The sequence below is a fragment of the Musca domestica genome, unplaced genomic scaffold (genome assembly GCF_030504385.1).
Source record: "Musca domestica strain aabys unplaced genomic scaffold, Musca_domestica.polishedcontigs.V.1.1 78, whole genome shotgun sequence".
In the NCBI taxonomy this organism is placed as follows: domain Eukaryota; kingdom Metazoa; phylum Arthropoda; class Insecta; order Diptera; family Muscidae; genus Musca; species Musca domestica.
Window position 1 is genome coordinate 2,108,893 of NW_026712403.1, and position 23,525 is coordinate 2,132,417.

Below are 23,525 nucleotides of genomic sequence, written 5' to 3' on the forward strand. Positions count from 1 at the left end.
AAAAATCAATATTACGGATTATGCCTGCAAAAACATTGGATATAACACTTTTAGATTAACTTTTAATAATGCTAACTCAGCGAACAATTTTGCGCAAAATAAGAACTTAAAGCAAATAGGCCTAAAAGCATTCATTCCTGAAAGATTTGTTCAGCGCTTTTACATCATTAAGAATGTACCAAAAAGTATCTCAGCCATTACCATTAAGCAACAAATAGAAGCTAATAACGACATGGATGTTGTCTCTGTTTATCGTTTCACAAGGAAAAATGAAAATAATACTTTGGAATACACCGAAACTATCAAAATCGGTGTCATATACGATGGTGTACCTACCGAAATATTCATGTGTGGAACCAAAATAACCCCGGAACTGTATGTGCCACTAGTACGTCTCTGCTTGAACTGTGGACGTCTAGGACACATAGCTATTCGTTGCAGGTCAATGAAAAAATGTTTAAATTGTGGTAAAACAATGATTTGTCCCAACAACTGTCCAAAGGAACAAAAATGTCAAGATTGTCGATCAAGTACTACATGCAAAGATATATGCAGCTCCCCGCGTTGCATCCTATGCAGCAGTATTGATCATTTCGCTACAGATTCCAACAAATGCCCAAAATGGAAATCGGAAAAAAATATAAGGAGTATCATGGCCCTCTCCAATCTGTCAAGAAAGGAAGTTGTTCAGAAGTACCCTGAAACACAAAATCGCTTCCAAATACTTTCAGAAGAAAAATACAATAATGCATTCCCCCCTCTAATAAAAAACAGTGCACCAAAAAGAAGTGTTTATGAAGAAATAAACAAAAGAGTTACAAAAACAAAATATAGCCAAGTTGCTTCACCCAGAATTCAAATACGTCATGCCATTGCCGATCCAATCCAAATATCGCCTTCCAAGCCCACCTTCAACCAAGATAGTTTCTCTAAAGTTACAGAATTGGAAAAAACTCTTAATCTTTTTGCAAAAGATATGTCAAAAATACTCACATCTCTTAACAGCACAGAAGGATTAAATGTATTAAAAAGTTTCCAGCAGTCACTGATCCCATTAGCAGCAAGCAGTTTATTAACAGGAACCAGAATCACAGTCCCCACAGACGACTCATAACCTGCAATTTTTAATAAATAAATATGAATCTACTACAATACAACGTACAAAGTTTAACAAAAAACAAAAACTTCCTTGAATTTCACCTAAGAAAGCTAAATATAGACATATGTTTCTTAAGTGAAATATTTAATATCGATGAAAACAAAAATTTATCAACTTTTCAAAATTATAAAATAATGTCCAAAAAAAGAAGTGATAACTACGGCGGAGTAGCTATACTATTTAAAAACAATATCCAATATAAAAAGATTCCTTTTGAAACTCCTCTCGACATTTTAATTTGTCAAACTACCAACCTAACAAACAATTTAACATTAGTGTCTGTTTACCTTCCACATTCTGTCAAATGTGCTACAATTAAAAATGAACTAGTGAAATTAATATCCCTGGTAGAAAATCGCCCAAATACTCTCATATGCGGAGACTTTAATGCCAGACATTCTGCTTATGGAGATATATATGTCTCACAACGTGGAAAGACTATAAAGGAAATCTTTGATGCTACGAATTTTCGATGCTTAAACGATGGAGGATATACGTTTAAAAAAAATATTACGGATTTGAACGGTTCTGTTTTGGATCTTTCATTTTCCAATTCCAACTTTCAAATACAATGGAAAATTTTCAACGCTATGATTGGAGGAAGCCATCATTTCCCAATAACACTAACTTTCAACAATATCAAAAATAAAGGGCAAACTTTTTTAGCAAAAAAACAATTATTACGAAACCTGGGGAAACTGTCTCTTAATGACAACTTCGATGAAATCCAATCAAAAATAACAGCTGAAATTAAAAATTCTACCTACACTTTAAAGGAAAACCAAAAAACACCAAAAATTTGGTGGGACCCATATGTAGAGAAACAATACCGTCTTCAATTAGCAGCCCAAAAGACTTACGATCTGCATAACAATGAGATCAATGCTAGAAATTTATTAAAAATGATCAAAAATTTTAAAAACGCTGTGCAATATGCCAAAAAACACTCCTTCAAGGAAAAAGTACAAAATTTAAACAAAGAACCCAGTTCTAAATCACTTTTTCAGTTTGTTCGTGGCTGCAAAAATTTTCTATCATCTCAAAGCAAAAGCAAATGGTCTTCTGACAACAACAAGCGTTTTCTATCTCACCTCAGAGAACAAGTCTCTGAGAATCTTCCAATTAAATTTGCTTTATCTTCTGAAACAAATCGTACAGATCTAATAATCGATGAATTTCTCCTAGTCCTTAAAAATAAAAAGAAGCCCTCCGCTGCTGGTTTGGATGGTATTTCTTATAATATGATAAATCATTTATCAGACTCTGCGAAAGCTTCCTTTTTTAAAGCAATAAACCTGTTATGGAAAACATGTAAAATAAGAGAAGACTGGAGAAAAATTAAAATTGTACCAATACCAAAGAAAGGAAAAAATCTGGATATTTTTACTAACTATAGACCAATAGCTCTCATCTCAGTTCCTCTAAAAATAATTAATCTGATAATTAAAGAACGTCTGCAAAAATTCATTGATGATAATAATATACTGCCTCACACAACTTACGCATATAGAAAACACATGTCCTCATCTATGTGTATCAACAACATTTTGCACACTATTAATCATCACAAAAATATGGGTGAAAAAGTAATTATTCTTTCTTTGGATGTTGAAAAAGCCTATGATTGCGTCAAAATAGAAATACTCCACAAAATTCTGCAGGAGATCGAATGCTCAACCGAAGTTACAGATTGGATAATCAGCTTTCTAAGTCGTCGAATACTCGTAATGGGAGATGATTCACTCGAAATATACAATGGACTACCCCAAGGCAGTTGTTTAAGTCCTCTTCTTTTCAACATATACACTTTGGGCTTACACGGAATTTCCAACATCAACACTTATCTTTTTCAATTTGCGGATGACTTTATTTTGTTATCTGCTCACAAAGACTTTGATTCGGCAAATTTAAATCTACAACAAAAAGCCATCGAGTTTCACAACTTACTCTCACGACTTAATCTAAAATACAATGCTGAGAAAACAGCCGTCATGTACGTAGCCAAAGGTCCAAAAAAAGTTCCATACATCAGACTAAAAGGCACACAAATCACTCCAGTTAACAGCATAAAATTTCTGGGAAGGCACATTAAAAACAGTTTATCTCTGAAAGAGCATTATGACGAAGTAATTTCCTCCTGTACAACGTCAATTAACGCACTAAAAATGATCAACAACAACAAACACGGCCTGCTCCCAAATATTTCAATTAATCTAGCAAAATCACTAGTTTTTTCTAAAACTGAATATTGCATTTCATCAATGGCCCATATGCCTGTATATCTAAATAAGAAACTCACCACCTTTCAAAATCAATTATTAAGAAGGAATCTTGGCCTAACACCATCTACTCCTACACACACAATTTATGCCTTAGCACTTATGTTGCCACCCGAGCAACGAAGTCAATACTTAACTGCAAAAGAATTAATAAAATTTAAATGTCACAATCCTCAACTGTACAACAGTATAACCAGAAACTCCACAAACAAAACGAGCTTGGGACTAATTTACAGCAAGTTTAAACATATTTTTGATGAAATTGTGGTCAACAAAGCAGAATATCCCAGGAAAAATATCACCTTTTTTATGAATTTATTCAATTCTTCCAAAAATGCACAACCCAATGAATACTTTAGAGCAATTTTGCAGGAAAAACTTCAAAAACTAATAAGCACAGGTCATTCCATTTGGGCAACAGACGCTTCTGTTTCTATTAATGAGACCGGATGTGCAGTGTGCAATATCACCAAGGACGAAAATTTTCTGTTTAAAATATCAAGAAAAATGTCATCGCTGATGGGTGAATTACATGCAATAAACAAAGCGATTGATATAATGATTGAAGACAAAGTCAATAAGGCAACCATTCTAACTGACAGCAAGAATGCGTGTCAAATTCTCAAAAACAATTCGGTACAAAACTACCTAGCCAATGATATTATCAAAAAAGTCAACAATAGTAAAATATCTATACTCACCTTTATTTGGACTCCTTCACATATTGGTATTCCTGCTAATGAAAGGGCAGACTTCTTTGCAAAATGCGCAGCTCAAGTCGGGGCATCCATAACCACTAAGCTGGCCATAAAGGATGGCTATTCATTAGTTTATCAACACCTATGGAGAGAATGGAACGAAAATTACAAAAATATCAGCACAAGAAAAGGCACATACTTCTCCCAATTTTTTCCTGAACTGCCAACTCGTCACTGGTTTACTGGCACTAACCTCACTCCTGGTAACATAAAACTCATTAATCGACTTTTCACAGGACACACGTATGGCAAAAATTACCAGTTTTTAATAAAGGCTGAAAATTCCAACATATGCGAAATCTGCAATATGCCAAACACCGACAATCAGCAAATCTTTGTATGTCCTAAATACAACAGTGAGCGGTTAAATTACAATTTTTTCACGATTTTCTCGGACTTACCAGCGATAAAAGGAACTAACAATCGATAACCGATAACTTAGCAACTGGTACATGAATACTTCGGGTATCGGGTACCAACTACTTCTTGACGGAGAAATCAACTATCGAGTCCAAAAAAAAAAAAAAAAAAAAAAAAAGGAGGAAGGTAGTCGCCTCGACACATGGCACTTGGTTTCAAAACAGTATTTGGAATCCATGATGTCGTTAAAGTCGCACTAAAACTACAATTGAGATCATAATGTCTGTCAAAGTATATTTAATAATAATAATAATGACATGTAAATCGGCTGTTCGTATCGGATGACATGCTATGGATACATATTCAATAGAACCGACCATTAAAGAAATTTTCCTCCTGTTTTTAATGAAAATTTAAAATAAGCAAGTAAGCAAAGGCTATATTCGTGCGGGGCCGACCATGTGATACCCTACAACACTACCATATGTTAGAAGCCCCCTTACTTCTTCTTTGTCTTTAACTCCTTCTTAGACGTGTCGATTGGCTTCAATTGTGTAATAAGGAATTTTTTTCTGCTTTTGGTTCATTTTAACCCCGAAATATTTTGCGAAAGTAAGATGCCCCGATGTATCTCCAAATTTAGACTAATCTATATGATATGCTTATCTACGATATTTGGCCATATTCGTCGGATATCGCCTGTAAGTAATGTTGATATTTTATACACAGTAGTGGTCCGTTCTACCCGCTGTCCTAAACTCTAATTTCATGCGGGATTTCGTGTCCTTTGGTTTCTATTTGTGACCTTTATAACGGCTGCAAAATTAGAAAAATGTTTTGTTGGTCAATTTCAACCTCTAAATATATTGCGGACATCTTTAAAAACAATGGGCCTAGCCCTTCTGAGCCTACCCTACCTTTGTCAAAAGTTTCATGAGGATCGAAGGATAATTGTAATCTGTATACACTGTTGTAAAGTGCAAGAATATTACAAAATATACACTTCAATATTTAAGTCAAATTGAAAAAATCGCATGCGATAAAAAATATGAAAAAAAAAATTGTCACAAAATTCTACAAAATGTATATTATCATCATTATAGGCATATTTTTCTGCGATATTTTTTAGATTTTTTTACTTTTATGCCAAGAAGGCATTCTAAATTTACAAAATTTGTCAAAATCGCTCCAGCCATTCTGGAGATATTAGCATTCTAGATAACATCTCCTTTCTTTGTATATACACATTGTATATATTTCGCTGTATTTATCGGATATATTTCCTATCCGCATCTACGTAACGTAAGGAAGTTCCATATATAATTTCCAATGTGGGAAACCAATATTTCGAGGTGTTACATAATTTTTGGCCAATCAAACTTAGCAACACATGGTGTTGAAGGGTATTAATACCGAATACCATATCAGTTGTTGAAATAACACATTTGGAACGTTCACGAAAACGTTTTCGTTTTCAAAAAAATAAAATCCATTGAAAATTTAAAAATTTAAATTTTGAAAATACCGAATATAGCCATTATATTGGGGTCTATACGACGACATGGACCTGCATAAGCAACTTTGGTCATAAACCAATTCCACTATACGATACCGTGGATATATCGAATAGATCCTGCCTGCAGACAAAGGACTAAGCTTCTTATCTTTCCTATCTCAATTCGTTTTGATTCTAGCGTGATTACCCCAGACGGACGGACATCGCTAAATCGACATCGAATTTTATGCAGTTGGTTGGCCCAAGGATATGACGTTGCCATTGGTAAATGGTTTACTATTTGAAATTGAACAAGTAAAAAAGCTGTAAGTACCTCCACCATTTGGTACAAATTTGGCAGTTTTCAAAAAATAAAATCTTTTAAAAATTCTGTTAAAATCTTAAAAATACCTGCCTACTGGAAAAATAAACCGACTTTGTCCATTTACGAACATATCCTGCCTACTGGTAAACTATGCATGTATGCAACATTGTAGCCTTCCATCTCAATTCGTTCGAAAGATAGCGTGATTACAAGAGACAGGCGGACATCGCTAAATGGTGGAGGTGCAACCAACTTCAGACTGCTGTAACGTCAAGCTACTTGTCCGACAGTTAAAGTGAAAGCCCATTATATGATTATATTGTTACAAGCGTACAATAGCATGATGGAGTGGAAAACCACAAGTGGCTATCGTTAGAGCAATCCATCTTTTGTGTCTCGTACCATCGCTCGCTACCGTGTCTCCTAGTAACGTAGCCCGATTTATAGCAAGCAATTGTTTACAACATTTCTTCATTCATTGATCAGAATATAATTATATATAGTTATAGTTCGAGATGTGTTAAGTCCGCACCGATCTCCCACCATCTTACTAATGACGCCAAGGGTATGCATAGAAAAGCAAATGCACTTCTTAATATCCTTTTAATCTTATTGGTCTTATTGGTTTGGTGTGGTGATTGCTGTCTCTGCTGTCTTTACTTCAAGCGCGCGCTTTCGTTTGGTTTGGTTGTTAGTTGCGAGCGTGGGAAACAAAAATGAAAAACGTCCCAACGAAGCGAATATAAAGGCCAAAAAGCAATACTTGATAAAAAATAAACAGAAAGCAAAGACTCCGGGTACTCTGTTGTTTACGAATGAGACAGGAGAAAATTGAACATCTTCACTAAAGAGCGCGGTACTAGCTGCTACTATCGTTTTTCCAAATGCTATCAAACTCGACTATGGACTTGGGTAAAAACCGAGTACTCGAATATTCATAGCCGATTGTTCGACTTATACTATGTTCTCATTGCAATTTCAATCACGTTGTTCGCTCTCAAAATTAGGTACACGAATTAACCCGTTCATACGGCACCGTTTGTAATTCATTGTAACATAATTCCTTCTTTCAAATTTCTTGATTTTTATAGGGATTTGTACGAAAGTACCTGCAATTAGCATTAATAATAATAGAAGAAATTATTGTTTTTCCTCCAAAGGTTTATTTTATCTTTCATTTAACAATTTTCATTCATGAATGACTTAAGACTTTGTTTTATTGGGCTTTTAGGTCATTCATGTTTTTAACTTTTTGTATAAATTTTGACATTTTAAATATATTTTTCTGTTTTTTAATACTTTTGGAGAGTCATTTGTCAGAAAAAAATTTTGACGATACAAAAGTTTTGAAAATATTGCCTCTTTTGTTTTCAGTTTTCTGTTGAAATTCCAACTCGTGAACAAAAAGGGTACCTCGGATGAGGAAATAAATAAAATTTAATTTCGTTTGAATGCACACACGCCATTCAACACTATATCTTTCATTCATAATTTCAGTCTTCTAAAAAAATTTAAAATATTTTACAATTGTTTTCTATTTTGAATTTTTAAATGTCATAATTTATTTTTGCTATAAATGCCCTCTTTTTTAGGAATGGCACACATTTCATCATAGTTTTGAGAGTGATTTTTTTATTTATTTTTTTTTTTATTTTCAATTAGAACAGAAACCTAGCCAACGGGGCCATGGACGGTTCAAAAAACTTCTATACATGACTACTCTAAAATTAATCCTAAAAGAATTACTTAAAATTAAACACTAAAACAAATTAACAAAAAATGAATAAAATTAACAATTGATTGATGGTTCCAAGAACTCCTATACATGACTACTCAAAACTATTCATAACATCCTTTATCTTAAAAATAACATTAAAAAAATAACAAAAAAAAAAGATTAGCAAAAATCACAATTCATTGAAGATTTAGATAAATCAACTATGCAAGGAAAAAAACAAATTAACACAAGAAAACTATATACTTTAAACAATATTGAAATGAGCATATAATTTACGCCTATAACATTTTAGGTAAGAATTGAATGTCTTAAGATTAGGTGGCAGATTGTTGAAAATGCGAGCAATTCTTACATAGAAGGATTTTTTTATCTTTTTTGTTGACTTGAGTAAGATTTGTTGATACATTTTCTTAATATTGTCCGCTCAAGGATTTCCAGTTCTTTGGCTACTATTGGTGAAATGGTAAACCAGACCGGGAACCCATACAATAAAATAGGCCTTATCGCTACTTTATAGAGAAGTAGTTTTGTGTTCTGGGGTAAGTATTTGTTGTTTAAAATGTGTGAGAACTTTCCTAATATTCCTTTTGCCTTTTTTATGATAGATCGTGCGTGCTGGTTGAATTTGAAAAGGTTGGTGAAATGAACCCCCAGATATTTTATTGACGTTTTCAATGGGATTTCAATGTCTTCCAATGTCAACCGTAACAGCTTACTTTCTGGGACTACATATTTTGGACATTTTCCAGAGGCGTTTCCGAAGCAAATTGCGGCTGATTTTGAAGCGTTGATTTGCATACCCCACGTTTTGTAGTAGCTGTTGATAATATTTAAATGGGCTTTTACGCTATTCAGAGCGGTTGTCGGTGAAGCGTCGTGCGAGTAAATCAAGCAATCGTCCGCGTAAAGAATCGTTTGCGAATTTTGGCCAATGTGGGGAAAATCGTGCAGAAAAAAGTTAAACATATGTGGCGCCAACACACTTCCTTGAGGTACACCACTCCTTACTAAACCTACACTGCCTTTACACGGTGACATTTTTTAACCATGCCATTTTTTTTTTGTTGGTAAAAGGTGTAGAGAGACAAGGATAGAAGAAAAAATGGCACGATAAGCCACCGCACAGGGTTACATGCCATTTTCTTTGCATTTCTCTTTTTGCTTCTTCCGAATTTTTTATGATTTTGACATTTCATATCGTTTCTTTATTGTAATTTTTGATGCGTTTCTTTTATTGTGATGTGTTTAGTGATTGAATTGTATAGTGAATTATATGAAAATTAATTGTAAATTAATTTAAAAAGTAAAAAAAGAAAGTTAAAATAAAAGTCAATAATTTTAATAAATATGTGGACCAGATCGACAATAACTTTTTCCATCATTTCTTATTTAGATTCACACATTTAATTTTAAATCACTTCTTTATAAATATCTGTTTCAAACAATTAGCACAACAATACAGCTCTATACGAAATACTGAATAAAATAAAATGTCAGAAAAAATGCCAAGCGCTAATGTCATAAAATGCCACCGTGTAAAGGCGCGAAGATTTACGCAGAAATTTTAAAAGAGAATTGATAAAAATGCCAGCTAAAAATTGCACCGTGTAAAGGCAGTGCTATTGAAGAGGATATACCATTGATGTGCACCATGAATTTGCGACAATTGAAGAAACTACGCATCATTTTTATGAGGTATAGATCTATGCCAATTTCAATGAGCTTATATAGAATTCCAACATGACTTACGGAGTCGAAAGCTTTTTGAATATCCAAAGATAAAGCAACGGTGCACTTTTGATTTCTTAAATTTGATGTTATGTCGTTGTGGAACTTGAGGAGAGAGTGTAGTGTTGAATGGGCAGGTTTGAATCCAAACTGATAGTTCGGGATTGGATTAATAATTAATTGATTTTCAATTTTTTCTTTCAGGACCGATTCCAGCATTTTTCCAACGTTTGAAAGAAGTGAAATTGGCCTGAAGTCGTCCACCGTGGTGCTATTTGTTTTCTTTTTGATTGGAATAATTTTCGCTAGTTTCCATTGTAAAGGGAAATAGCCGTTGTTTATGCAGTGATTAAATACGCACGTAAAAAATTTTATAATAGAATCAGGAAATTTCTTGATTAAAAAATTTGAAATGCCATCCGGACCACTTGATTTCTTTGTATTTATATTCATAATAATGTTCTTATCGTTTCAGAAGAGGTGAAGTGGAATCTATCTGGATTGTTTATAGCACAAAATCTATCGTCAAAAGAATAAATGTGCGTTGTGGTGATATTCAAACAGGAATCAACTCGAGAAGTGAGATCGTCGACTGGATTTAAAGGTAACTTTTCTTCAAATAAAGTAGAATAATAAGATTCAAACTTATTTGCTATTTTCAAGGCTGTTTGTAATAAAGTCATTTCCATGTTGCAGTTTTTGACAATATGCTGATTTGTTTTTTCCTGTTATTTGGGAAATTTGCTTGAATGCAGATGGACTGGGTTTAATATTTTTTAACTTTTCATTGAATTTCCTGGCAGACTCTATATTAACTAATTCTTTAATAATAGTTTTTAAAAGTTGGACTTGTTTAGAGAGTATAGAATACTCAAGACTGATTCTGTTTCCCGTCCTATGAAAAATTTTCTTTAATTCTTTCTGCCATTGATGCTTTACTTTAAGGAACTTCTTTATTTGGTCCGAGAGATGTGGTTTTTTGTCCTTTAATTCAATTTTTTCTGAGTGCATATCATGAATACGATTAAATTCATTGTTAAAATTTCCTACTATGCAATCAATCTCATCATTCGTCAAGTTTCTATTCGTCGGAGGCATTATAGTTTCTGACATTGAGTCCAAGTCACATCGAATGTTACTCCAGTTTGTGTTTTTATACGAAGTATAACGTCGTGGTTGCCTTAAAATCAAACTTACATTGTCAAGTTTCAACGCCAATTTAAGTGGGAAATGGTCAGAGAAGGTTGGTAGAGAAGATATTTGATAGTTTCGAGTCGTCCGATTTATAAAATGTGAACTTACTAGGAAGTGATCCAAATGGGAGGCTCCATTAGGGTAAGATGGTGTTGAGTCACAAAGACGTACAACATCTAGCACGTTGTTGCCTAACCATGTCCGCAAAGCTTTTCCATTTGTGTTTTCACATTGGTCTCCCCATATAGGACTTTTTGCGTTGATATCTCCTCCAAGGATGAAGCCGTCAAAGGAATTGCATAATTGAAGTAGCTTACTCAAGTCAGAGTCAAGCTAGTTCACAGGATAGCTACATGGTACATATAGTGACCCCAACAAGTACCTTTTTGAGCAGTTATTCACAATGGTTTCAATTTCTATTAAAGTTGTATTTATACCAACATTAATTGGGTTTATACGCTTAAAAACAATATTGTTTTTCACTATGACTGCAACTCCCAGAGAAGAATTGTCGTATAAAAATTTGTATCCATAAATCTTTACATATCTTTGTCTTTGGAGATGACATTCCTGTATGAAGGCAACACCAATATTTTCACTATGTAGAATATTTTGTAGTTCAATTCTTCGGCTAGTATCAACTAGTGAACGTACGTTGAATGTTAAACATTTAAAGATTTTATGGACCATAACTAAGCCGTAAAAACTCCTTTTTGGCTTCGTTCTTTGGCATATTCTTGAACTCATTTAAAAAATTTTGAATTTCCTGTTAATTCCAAGGTAAGTTCTTCAGGTTGTAGGAAGAAATTGGCCAGTTTCAAGAATTCTTGCGATCTGTTGGCATTTTACTGAATAAATTAGAAAAGGTTTTTCCAGGTGAAATTGTCGACATATTAAAAATTTGTTTAACATTTCTTTGTGCGATGTTTTTATTTTCGGTGGCTTTTGCTATTTTCTGTTTTCTGGCGATGACATATTGTTTATAGATTGGACATCCTTTCCAATTCGCTGGGTGACCATGTTTTTTGCAATTAATGCAGAAAGGATCTGTTGCGTCAGAGATGGTACGTTGGCACTCACCAGGGAGATGTTTTTGGTCGCATTTAACGCAGTTGTATGGACTGTTGCAGTTCCGAGCTATATGGCCTAAACCTTGACATCTGCGGCACTGAATTTCACTATCCTTCTTTCTTGATTTTTCCATGTTATAGCTTGGTTCTGGAGCGTTCTAATATGCGAAATTTCTGTAGTATTTTTTCCCGGAAAAAGTGTTACCATGAAAAGTCCAGTATCGACGTTATTTTTAATTGACAATGACGTTGTGAATTTGGTGACTCTGGCAACAGTATCTGGAACCAGTATGTCTAGTTCCCTTTTTATTTCTTCTGTGTCATATAGAGAGTACAGATTTCGAATTAAGATGGAGGCTTGTTTCATACCCTTAGGTGTAAATGAGTATGATCGTATATTTTTTTCGTTTAATATTGTCATCATGGATGAGTGGGCTTTGAGATCTGAAAAATATAATTTACTTTTAGATCTATTGACATTCTTGATCTTGAAAGATGATTCTGGCAAACTTGTTTTTAGCTTTTCAACCAGAGCTTTGATATTGACATCAAAAATAATAATTGGAGGGCACCACGAAATTTTGGTTTTATCAGCACCACCACAGTCACTCGAATTGTTGGTGTTTTCTACAGGCCGATGTCCACATCGACCAGAGCACCAAGAATTCCATATTTGTTTTGATCTTGTGGATTATGGTTCGTTAATCGTTCATTAAGATCAGTTATGTCGATGTTGATCGGTGATATGGCGCTTTCGATCCTTTGTTTTTTGCGCTCTTTTTGTATATTTATTTTGGCTGGGTTTTGACGCTTATTTCTTGTTGTTGTTAAATCCGATTGTAGATGGTCGGATGAAGTTGTTGCTATGATTTCTGAGACATCAAATTCCATGTCTGGCAGACTTTCAGGCATCTCCATTGCAGCTAAATGCAATTGAGGATGCCTAAAGGTAGTAAATGGTTTTGAATACGTATTTATAAAAATTGTTGAAAAACGCGAATTATATTAACCTCCGAATGACGTCGTATAAGAAAACATATGCAAATCCATGGTACAATGATATCAAGGTAGGGCTATGATACCATATGATTTTAATTTTTTTATTTTCTTGGCCTAATATGTCATCTTTTTTGTTTATATATGTGTTTTCTTTTCAATAACAAAAAAATGTTCAGAAAACATTCAAATTCGGGTGTTTTCAAAATGTTCATTTCAACGCATGCATCGACAAAATTTAGAGTTTTTGTAGCGAAATAATCGTTTAGAGATATATAGTACATGATTTTGAAAAGAAGTGTTGACCTTTCATTCAGTTATCGCGGTTTTCAATTATTTATTCAAAATAAATGCAACAAGTTTTTATTGTTTTGATACTAATTCTGACATTACAAGCCAAACAGGTAGACCTCTATACTTGCAATTTTTTTTAAAGTTGACCTACCTTCTCTTCATTGTACCATGTGCAAATCTACTTATATTTGGAAAAACATTTAATTTTTTTTTTGACATATCAATGCTCCCAAGCCTTGATGCATCTACCTGTATTTTTCTACCATGGGAAATGCAAGAAAATTAAATTAAACTTTACTGAGCAAAAAGATGTAAATGTCGTAAAAGTAATGGGTAGGAATTGTGAATTACGTATGTGTAAACCACTTAATATTTTTCTCCCTAGCTATCGCCGGTATAGAACTCGACTTCGTTGTAAAATTATCAGCTGATTATTTTTCCTTTCCTAATTCGTAAACATTTTCCATCTTCATCACTTCTTCTTTTCTATCAATATTCGTAGCATTTGGCAAACAGCTGTTGCCTCTTACCCAACATACCAAATTGACTTGAGAATAATATTTTAATAAGCTTACAAACATAAGCCTAAAGCTTGAGAAAATCTTGAGAATGTATTGAGAAATGTTTGTTTAACAATTATAGAATAATCGAAAAGGAACCCTTATTCATAAGCTTATTCTTGTAATTGCAGAATAAGCTTACGAAAGTAATATTTTATAAAGCTTATTTTTTCAATGGTAAAAAATATTTATTTATTCATTTTTTAATTATTTTACACATTTCATTCATTGATTGCCATCCCAGCTGTCACTGCATCCTGTTGCCTTGATACCTAGATGCTTTCTTTCCCCTTATTTGAGCTTCTGTATCTCCTCCACTTATTCTTCACTTCTGTTGAATTCCTGCAACTTTTTGACGCCTCCATTCTGAAATGAGATTGAAATAATTTATACTACAGATTCCCAGATTTATTATTCATCATTACCTTAGAGTTTCGTCCGGAAATGGGTCCTAAAATCGCGTGATTTTGATTTTAACCAAAGAAAATAATTTTTTGTTGACAATTTTCACAAAAAAAATCAAAATAAATTTGTCAACAAAGGACAGATTTGAGAAAAGTTTGTGCAAAAAAGTGTTTCTCAAGCATTGTTGAAAAATTCTTATGATAAACTATTTTCATAATATTATTCTCAAGCTGTATTGTATTTTTGGTATGTTGGGTACATTTTCCTACATTCTGCGTTTGTGTTTGTTTACAGAGTACACAGAAAACACAGCGCATCGGCGTCGATTTGAATTACAGCTAATAAACCTCCGCCGCTGAAAAAAATTGTTTCGCTCCGTTGTTTGTCCACAAATAAATTTTGCTTGTTTTTATTGTTTGATGTTAATTAAATATGGAAAATCTGGATAAGGATAAATGTATTCCCGCAGAAAGTAGAAGCCAGTCATCAATACCGAAGCAGCAGGAACGTGCAGCAAACAACAGTTTGGAGAACAACATGGGGGAAACAAAAGCTGGAACGACAACAACAACAGAGGATTGGTCCACTCTTTCGCAATGGATTCAATGCATGTGTATTGTAACATTTGACCTGAATTTGGGCCAAGCACTTGAATTTATATATCCCAAAGAATTTATGCCCAGCGAACAGGAGGTGACAAACATTTGCTACATGGCATTCCCAGATTCAAATTCTGGTTGTATGGGTGATACCAAGTTTCATATGCGCCTCAGAATGTCACCAGATACAAGTCGACTACAGGAACTGCAACAATTTCGCTGCTACAACAGTGACTGTCCACCCGTTTTGAAGGTCGACCAGTCCCACTACTGGGGATTTGTGTATTTTCGCCAAAAGCGAGATGCCAACTTGCCCCGTGGCTACTTCCAAAAGAGTTTTATTATTGTCACCAGATTACCGTTCTTTAATTTATTCTATGAAATGCTAACACAATTGGCGCAAAAATACTTTGACGAAGGCGAAGAGGTCCTCATCAAGGCCTGTCAACAAATTAACAGTGATTGGCCACAACTACAAGTTGGCGGAACTTTTAACTTACCTCTATTCGATCAGTGTTATCAAATTTTAGTGCCCAGAGCAAGTAGTCGAAAAGCTGTTCAGCAAAATTTTGGCTCGGAAAGTATAGAAAAGTTGGAGAAGCTAGAACGGCCAATATCGGTGAAAGTGATAGCATCGGTAAATGAGGTTGAACTATTTCACAGTCTAAGTTTCATTGTGGATCATATGTACACGCTGTGGGAGCTGGTATTAACGGCAGAGCCCATAGTTGTGGTCGGCACATCGCCTGCAGATTGTTCACATATGGTTCAGACATTGGTAGCGTTAATAGCTCCTTTGGAATATTGTGCTGAGGCAAGACCTTATTTTACAATACACGACAGTGAATTCAAAGAGTTTACCAGAGAATGTGGAAAAATCCCCCCACCCTTAATTTTGGGAGTAACAAATCCATTTTTTATTAAACTGCTCAAGGATTGGCCGCACATGCTGCGGCTAGTTGATAATCAGGTAAGTATTTATTTCAAAAACCTGCGCAAAAATTAGATTTTAATCTGGTTTAAATTGCATTTTTACAGCTTAACATGCAAAAGCAACAACAAATTGCCATCAAGAACTCCCGCAACACATCTTCCGTAACATCCTTGAACAGCGTTGGTGGTCTAAAAACTGGAAACGGTAATTCAACATCACTAAACGGCAGCAATGGTGAGGGCTCCGCTCCTGGTCTCTACACCAAATATAAACCATTTTTGAAGAAGGATAAATCCCTTATTAAGAAAGTCTTATTGGGTCTCAAAACAAAAAGACCAGAACATGTACAAACTGCACTGTTACGTAGGCACCTCTTAGAATTGACACAAAGTTTTATGATACCTTTGGAACGTTATATGGCCTCGCTAATGCCACTACAAAAGGATATAAGTCCATTTAAATCAGCGCCAAATGCGAATGCTTTTAAACTTGATGACTTTCTTGCTACACTGGAACTTTCCGGACCACATTTAACATCACCGCTAAAGGGCGATTGGAAAGGTCTATATCGACGTTTTTATAATTCACCAAACTTTCGCGGTTGGTATGAATCCCGCCACAAAGAATTACAACTTACCCTCCAGGATTTACAACTACAAGCTTTATCCGAAGCGAATTTGGAGCAGTGGGCCCGCGATAAACAAGAAGTGGAAATTATTGATATGATATTAAAATTGAAACAAAAATTGAATCTCTATAATGATAAGTTATCAACTGAATCTAGCTCATGGATTGGAAGCAATGGCAATACAGCAACAACTACGCGTGATCAAATAAGAGCTCAGATAAATTGTATGAAAGAGCTGCTACCGAACGATTTAAAAAATGTCGTTAATATATGATAAATGAATGAACGAACGATGTTGAGGAATTATAATTCGTGGATTGGTAGTTTTAGAGCGATTAGAAAATTTTGATTTTAGGGAGAGTGATGGAGGTTTTCAACACATCATATGAAGTCCTATTGTCATCGATCAAATTGTACAACATTATCCCTTTAAGATAACACATAGATGTTATAGTAACTGTTATCATAAAATATTTGAATTTGTAATTATTTGACAGAGCTTTAGATTTGTAGGGTGTTTTGAAATCGAATTTATTACCTCAAAAGTTTAATCTCTCGCTAATGATTTTCAAAACTAATGATTCTTTCCAAGGATATTAATGTTCCCTATTAAAATCCAATCCATTTATTTTAAATTTGTTATATAAATGTGTGCATGTGTTTATCAATGTAGGCTTACGTTAGTTGTAAGTAATAATATAAAGAATTGAATCATGATCTAGATAAATGTCGAATTGTTTAATTTAAGTTGTATAATATATTCTTAAGATAATTATCTATAATTATTACTAAATTGTAATATTTTAAGCAGGTATATAATCAAATAAAATAGAATAATTTGTGTTAAACTCTATTTTGTAAAGGCTCTGGTACATCGTTCGGTAAAATCATGGTCATAAAGGTAATATTTCAAGAAAAGTTCTGATATCCGATTTTAGATCTATTCGCCTCAAGTAAAAGCCTCAAGATTTGCTCAACGGTTATTAAGAAGGAAAAAGGCTTTTGTAGTCCATTTCATTTGGATGTTATGACCTCCAACAACCATGAATTAAGGCTCAAAATATCCACATTCCTGGGGTAGTGAATTCTCACATTCGGGGTATGTAATTTTTGGATTTACGACACACAATCGATATTTATTAGTTCACTCCATCATGCAAAAATATACAAATTTTATTTGGCATTCTTCGTGACGCCAGTAACTCAATGAGACAAATAGTTGTGCATACTTTTAGGCTTGCGAGCATTTAATAACACCCCCAAATCACCGTACATAACTCTGATTCGTTTTGTATGTACAAAAATTACCCTCAAATGAAGGGTATCTATCTTGCGGTTCAACCACTTAAGGTCAGAAAAAAACTTGATAAGCTTAATGGCATTTAATGTGGGTATATGTAAAAAATTCACCAATCTCCCGATAAAATAAAACTGCATCTTATTTCAATTTTAATTTCAAAACTTTATTTAGCATTAAATTTCATGACAAAATAAGCATTTATTTTTAAGGAAGAAAATCAAAAAAGCATCACAAAATGAGTTAAGTTTAGTCGATGTCATAAGAAATTTGGAGTTAACACTTAACGTACATTGAATATTGTTTCATAGCGTATCTTTTAAATGGCATAAACATTGAGAAAAATAAATATAATCTAAACTGAAATACATTTTCTTCAGGGATTCGGTTGATATTTGGCTAAATATAAAAATTAAAACATTTTTATGTGATTCATTAATTACTAAAGAAACCGATATGATGACAAATACTTATTGCTATCAGTATTGAATTTGGAAAGTGTCTATAATATATTATTGTAATATTTAAACTAATTCTAATTATTAATCTAAACTCGGTAATGATATTAATACCTCACCTGCAGGCCGAGCTTCACCTCTGTCATTCGATACTAGAATACGTTCAGCGTCCTGAGCATTAGTCAGTGAAACAATTTCATATGAATTGCTGTCTTCGGTAATCTCTGAAACTTCAAATGTAGTTGGAGTCAATATTTGTTCGGTGACTTCTAGACTTTCGATGCGTGTAGTTTCGAGACGATAAAAACCATTTTCATCTATACGATATGTAAAACGTCGATGGCCGGAGGGTAGTTGAAAATCATGTTTTTTGATTAAATGCACCGATAGACTTTTTCCGTTTTTGAATGATTTCTCACAACAATGACAGAGGTAGATAAATGTGGTGTTTTTGTGAACTTCAAAGAAATGCTACAAAGGCAAAAAGATTAGATCTATTATAACAACAGACTCCACGGCTACAAAGGCCCACAAATCTTGGCACTAGATAACATTCTGAAATGTTTTCGTTTACTTAGCTCACCTTTCTTAGAGCCTGAAATGTTTTAACAGCATAAGTGCAACCAGATTCCTCACAGCGATGCACCTCTTGACTGTGCACCAATTGAACGTGCTGATTTAAATCCGATTCTCGTACGCATCTATATTCGCACTCTACACATTTGAAAGGTTTTTCTTTCAAATGTCTATATCTTACATGTGTAGCTAAGGCACTGGCTGACGAGCAGGTCATATCGCACATGGTACACTTAAAACAATTAACATGTTTCAGCATATGAGAACGTAAAAGTTTTTCGGTAGCAAAGTATTTTGAGCATTGGGCACATTGATATTTTTGAGCTGAAACAATAATAAAAATGACAAGAGCAGGTGGCGTTAGCTCATTAGCTAGCTGTGTCCCCAAACAGAATGGATTACGCAAATTTTGCATTTATTCTACTTACTGTTATTTTCTGGTTGCCGTCGTAAATGGTCAAATAATGTTGTTTTCGTACGGAACAATTCTCCACAATGATAGCAGGCTACTTGTTTTTTATTCGAGTGCGTCCTTATGTGCTCGATGAGGCGATATTTGTTATCCATTTGTTTTTTGCAAAAATTCCAGTTGCATTGAATTTTTGGCCTTTCGTCGTCTGGTGATTTTTGTATTTCATACTCGAAGGAGGCATGTTGTACTATATGGTCCTGGAACTCTACTATCGATATAAATGTTCGATTACAGTCCACCCATTCGCAGCGAAAATCATTATGCAAATCGGGTATTTTATCACATTCTCTTGGCACAGCATTACATTTTGGTATCGAGGGATTGGCTTCTAGTTCATTTTTTCCATGGACCAATAGTCCATTGTAGTATCCATGATAGTATATGTGGCGTTGTATTTCTGTAATACATGCAGTCGAAAAGGAGCACGCACCCCAAACGCAGTTATAATTTCCATTCGTATGCGGCTTTAATGTCTCCAAATGTGTTTCAATGTGACCATTCAATTCCCAATCATTGGGAAACATCAATCCACAACCAATCCAACTGCAGGGTATTAAGGGCACATCAATTTTTCTCTTTTTATTATTACTCATAGTTTCTTGTTTCGTTTGTCAGACACGGACAAGGACTTTTTTGCAATGCTTTTCTGTTGTCCGATCAAAGTGGTCCTACACAAATGACACTATTTGTCGGCCGCGCTCATTTTGTTTACCAAATTTGACAGGGTTGTATATGGCCATATGTTGTGCAAATGAAGCAGCGTCGTAAAATTTCGGCACACAACGTGTATGCAGTGGAAAGGGATACCAAGTTTTATTAAAGTACGTTTACATACAAATCTTAATCTGCGTTCATTTTGGTATGCTGTTTCATACAAATACAAACATTTTGAAAATATTGCCTTTTCTGTTTCCAGTTTCCTGTCGAAATTCCAACTCGTGGATAAAAAGCGTACCTCGAATGAGAGAGAAAACAAAATTTATATTTATTTATTTATAATCATATTATTAGCTTTGTTCTACATTCTGTATTTATGCCATAGATTCATTCACCTGTATACCATGGTTCTTTTAGGAAGAAGCCAGCCGATGACTTAAGCCAGTCAAAAAAGCGTTTTACGTATTCTTACCTTTTTTCTAATAAGATTATCCATCCTTGTCAAATTTCATCGAATAAAACACAGGTTCCCATCTCTGTATACAATGGATTTATCCCAACCAATTGTTAGAATGACTTTATAGTTTCTATAAACATAATGTTGTTATTGTAAAATATTAGTTGTTGTATTTGATGCATACACCTTATAAATACACCTTGGATAATTTCAAATTATTTTCTTTTTTATTCAAAACAATACACACGCATATACCATGGCAGAAGAATACATGTAGATGCATCAGCGCTTGGGAGCATTGATATGTCAAAAAATTTAAATGTTTTTTCAAATATAAGTAGATTTTTATATGTTTTCTTATACCACGTCATTCGTCAATCGCGTTTTCAACAATTTTTACAAATTTAAATAATTTTTCATTCAACATTTTCAATTTCAAAATTGGTTTGACAGTTCATTGTCCCAGCAGCTGTGGCGACGCGTCTACCTATATTCTTCTACCATGGCATATACCAACGGTGTATATGTGTATAATAGGGGCACCAAAACAAAATATTTAGGAGGAAGCTTTGTTCTACCCATGGTAGAAGAATATAGGTAGACGCATCGACGCAGCTGCTGGGACAATGAACTGTCAAACCAATTTTGGAATTGAAAATGTTGAATGTAAAGTTATTTAAATTGGTAAAAATCGTTGAAAAACACGCATTAAAATAACCTCCACACGACGTTGTATTAGAAAACATATAAAAATCTACTTACATTTGAAAAGAAACTAAAATAATTTTGACATATCAATGCTCCCAAGCGTTGATGCATTTACCTGTATTTTTCTACCATGGTTCTACCCATGGTACAATAAAAGTAAGGTAGAGCTACCAGCTGATTACAGTTTTTTTCTGAGTGTGCCCGACTTTTGTCAAGTTTGTGTATGTATCTATTGTTTTGAAAAACAAAAACAAAATATTTTTAAAATCGATGATTTGAAGAAAGTAACACTTCGTCCCGCGTATTAAAGATGATAATCAGTTTTACCAAGGAATTAAATGATTGAACTGTTTAGAGCATCTTTTTGTAAGAAAACCCAATCATTTCATTAATTTGTCGCGTTTTTTAGATCATAATAAAAATGGAGAAAAATGCAAAATAAATAAAAATAATTTATTGCCTATAATTTTAAATATTTCTGGTAGGAGGCGGGCATAGCATTTGGGGTGTATTCATGGTATAAGAATATAGGTAGACGCATCGACAAAGCTGCTGAGACAATGAACTGCCAAACCAATTTTGGAATTAAAAATGTTGAATGAAAAATTATTTAAATTTGTAAAAATTGTTGAAAAACACGAATTATAAGAAACTCCGAATGACGTCGTATAAGAAAACATATAAAAATCTACTTATATTTAAAAAAACATTTAAAATTATTTGACATTTCAATGCTCCCAAGCGTTGATGCATCTACCTGTATTTTTCTGCCATGGGTGTATTTCAATAGTTCTACGAAGCTGTTCTACCTCCTTATTGTACCATGGGTCTACCCATGGTAGAATACGGACACCTCCTGTAATTGAACCATGGGTTTTTCGTTAAACTACATAAAAACAGGCTATACCTGCTTCCTGTCAAAATTATACAAAATTAAATGCAACAACTAGTTTACGTTTATTTGATATTTTCCCTCACGTTTGAAATGAGTAAAAAGCGCGAAAGATGAATGAAATGCCTGGATATCCTCTCAAAAATATGATTCAAACTGTTTAATATTTCAATTCCATGGCAAACCTGGGTCAAATCTTTAAAACGCGCCACGCAATGTACTTGTCTTCCAACCATTGATTTTGAAAATATTTTGTTTTTATTTTCAAAAATAATAAACGCATACAAAAAATTGACAGAAGTCGGGCACATTGTAATCAGCTGGTAGCTCTTCCTTATCTGGAGGAAGAACTACAGAAACTATCTGGAGGAAGAATTACAGAAACTACATCCTGAGGCCATGGTAGAATAATTCTTCTACCGCCCGCTTTTTATCAGAATTATTCAAAATTAAATGCAACAATTAGTTATCATTTATTTGATATTTTTTGTTCATTTTTAAGATGAGTAAAATAGGGCGAAATATAAATGAAATGCTTATCACAAATATGATCCAGCGCGTCCAATCCTTCAATTCCATGCTAAGTCTGGTTAGTATCATTAATACGCGTCCCGCATTATCGTAATAAAAACTATTACATTCTTGCAGTTCTGGAACCGACCAGAAATTGGCAGAAGTCGGTCAAATTGTAATCACTTTACCTTTTTATTGTACATGATTGTGCCATAGTATAAAAATATCAAAATGATCCGAACATAGCCCCCAAACATAATTTAAACCATTTTTTCTCTTTCACACGAAACTATTTCCGAGCTAATTTCCCATGAATATCATTGCGAGTTCGGTCCGTTTTCAGACTTTCATACCACCATCCGATCCCAGAACATAGCAACCATTGAAAATTTCATTTTAATTTAATGGAAATTTATCGAATCCGACAGTCGGTTGCAGGCTGAGGTTACATATCTGTTGGTATGCTTTCTAGAAATTAGAATCTTCGTTCGAATGGAATATTTAACTCAATCCTCTGGAAGAATAATCTTCTCTTCTTTAATCTTCAAAATCTATATAAACAATTGTTTCAATCCAATTGACTTACGTCCGAAGCAGTCTTATGATTCGAAATGAGTTGTCTTCATCTAACGTAAACTTCTTGTCTTACTTTGAAATAGTTGTCTACACATTCCTACATTTTCTGTTTACATTCAATATTTTGCATAGCATCTTCATCAATTTCAAATCTAAAAAAATCACATCTGCAACAATCTTAATACACTTTTACGTTTTAGTTCTGAATGTAGATTTTTTAAATTCTACCCTTAAGCCCTTAAAAATCCATTGCCGTACATATACTTTTTCCCACGACCAGATCGATATTAATGTTTAAATCTCAATTTCGCGATATCAATCTTTTCAAATACTTTTGTTACAATAAACATTTGAAGATATTTCATGTAAATATTTGCACACTGAATACACCAAAATA

At 33.9% G+C, this 23,525-nt stretch overlaps 3 protein-coding genes and 1 long non-coding RNA gene across 4 annotated transcripts; 2 read left to right on the top strand and 2 right to left on the bottom strand.

Annotated features, from left to right (window-relative positions):
- Positions 1–778: 778 nt before the first annotated feature.
- Positions 779–4,476, bottom strand: LOC105262239 (uncharacterized). Its single transcript, XR_009344055.1, has 5 exons — positions 4,456–4,476; positions 4,336–4,396; positions 4,140–4,278; positions 994–1,115; positions 779–929 (listed from the first exon to the last, which is right to left on the bottom strand). It is a non-coding gene; the product is annotated as an uncharacterized LOC105262239 (long non-coding RNA).
- Positions 2,804–4,541, top strand: LOC131806491 (uncharacterized). The gene is made up of 2 exons (XM_059130623.1): positions 2,804–4,399; positions 4,459–4,541. Exons 1-2 carry the CDS (start codon positions 2,887–2,889, stop codon positions 4,473–4,475), a joined length of 1,530 nt encoding a protein of 509 aa, XP_058986606.1. The 5' UTR covers positions 2,804–2,886; the 3' UTR covers positions 4,476–4,541.
- A 10,114-nt stretch (positions 4,542–14,655) lies between these two features.
- Positions 14,656–17,384, top strand: LOC101893226 (protein DENND6B). The gene is made up of 2 exons (XM_005191302.4): positions 14,656–15,930; positions 15,999–17,384. The coding sequence occupies exons 1-2, from the start codon at positions 14,794–14,796 to the stop codon at positions 16,794–16,796; spliced, it is 1,935 nt and encodes a 644-aa protein (XP_005191359.2). The 5' UTR covers positions 14,656–14,793; the 3' UTR covers positions 16,797–17,384.
- A 576-nt stretch (positions 17,385–17,960) lies between these two features.
- On the bottom strand, positions 17,961–20,064 carry LOC131806503 (histone H4 transcription factor-like). Its single transcript, XM_059130641.1, has 3 exons — positions 19,282–20,064; positions 18,861–19,177; positions 17,961–18,748 (listed from the first exon to the last, which is right to left on the bottom strand). Exons 1-3 carry the CDS (start codon positions 19,916–19,918, stop codon positions 18,362–18,364), a joined length of 1,341 nt encoding a protein of 446 aa, XP_058986624.1. The 5' UTR covers positions 19,919–20,064; the 3' UTR covers positions 17,961–18,361.
- Positions 20,065–23,525: the final 3,461 nt, after the last annotated feature.

What these genes read in the sequence shown, in the direction of transcription:
- LOC101893226 (XM_005191302.4), top strand. Translation starts at nt 14,794, where the DNA reads ATGGAAAATCTGGATAAGGATAAATGTATTCCCGCAGAAAGTAGAAGC. An exon ending in TGCGGCTAGTTGATAATCAG is followed by an intron (nt 15,931 to 15,998) that starts GTAAGTATTTAT and finishes GCATTTTTACAG; the next exon opens with CTTAACATGCAAAAGCAACA.
- LOC131806491 (XM_059130623.1), top strand. Translation starts at nt 2,887, where the DNA reads ATGGGAGATGATTCACTCGAAATATACAATGGACTACCCCAAGGCAGT.
- LOC131806503 (XM_059130641.1), bottom strand. Translation starts at nt 19,918, where the DNA reads ATGAGTAATAATAAAAAGAGAAAAATTGATGTGCCCTTAATACCCTGC. An exon ending in ACGGCAACCAGAAAATAACA is followed by an intron (nt 19,178 to 19,281) that starts GTAAGTAGAATA and finishes TTATTGTTTCAG; the next exon opens with CTCAAAAATATCAATGTGCC. An exon ending in CATTTCAGGCTCTAAGAAAG is followed by an intron (nt 18,749 to 18,860) that starts GTGAGCTAAGTA and finishes TTGCCTTTGTAG; the next exon opens with CATTTCTTTGAAGTTCACAA.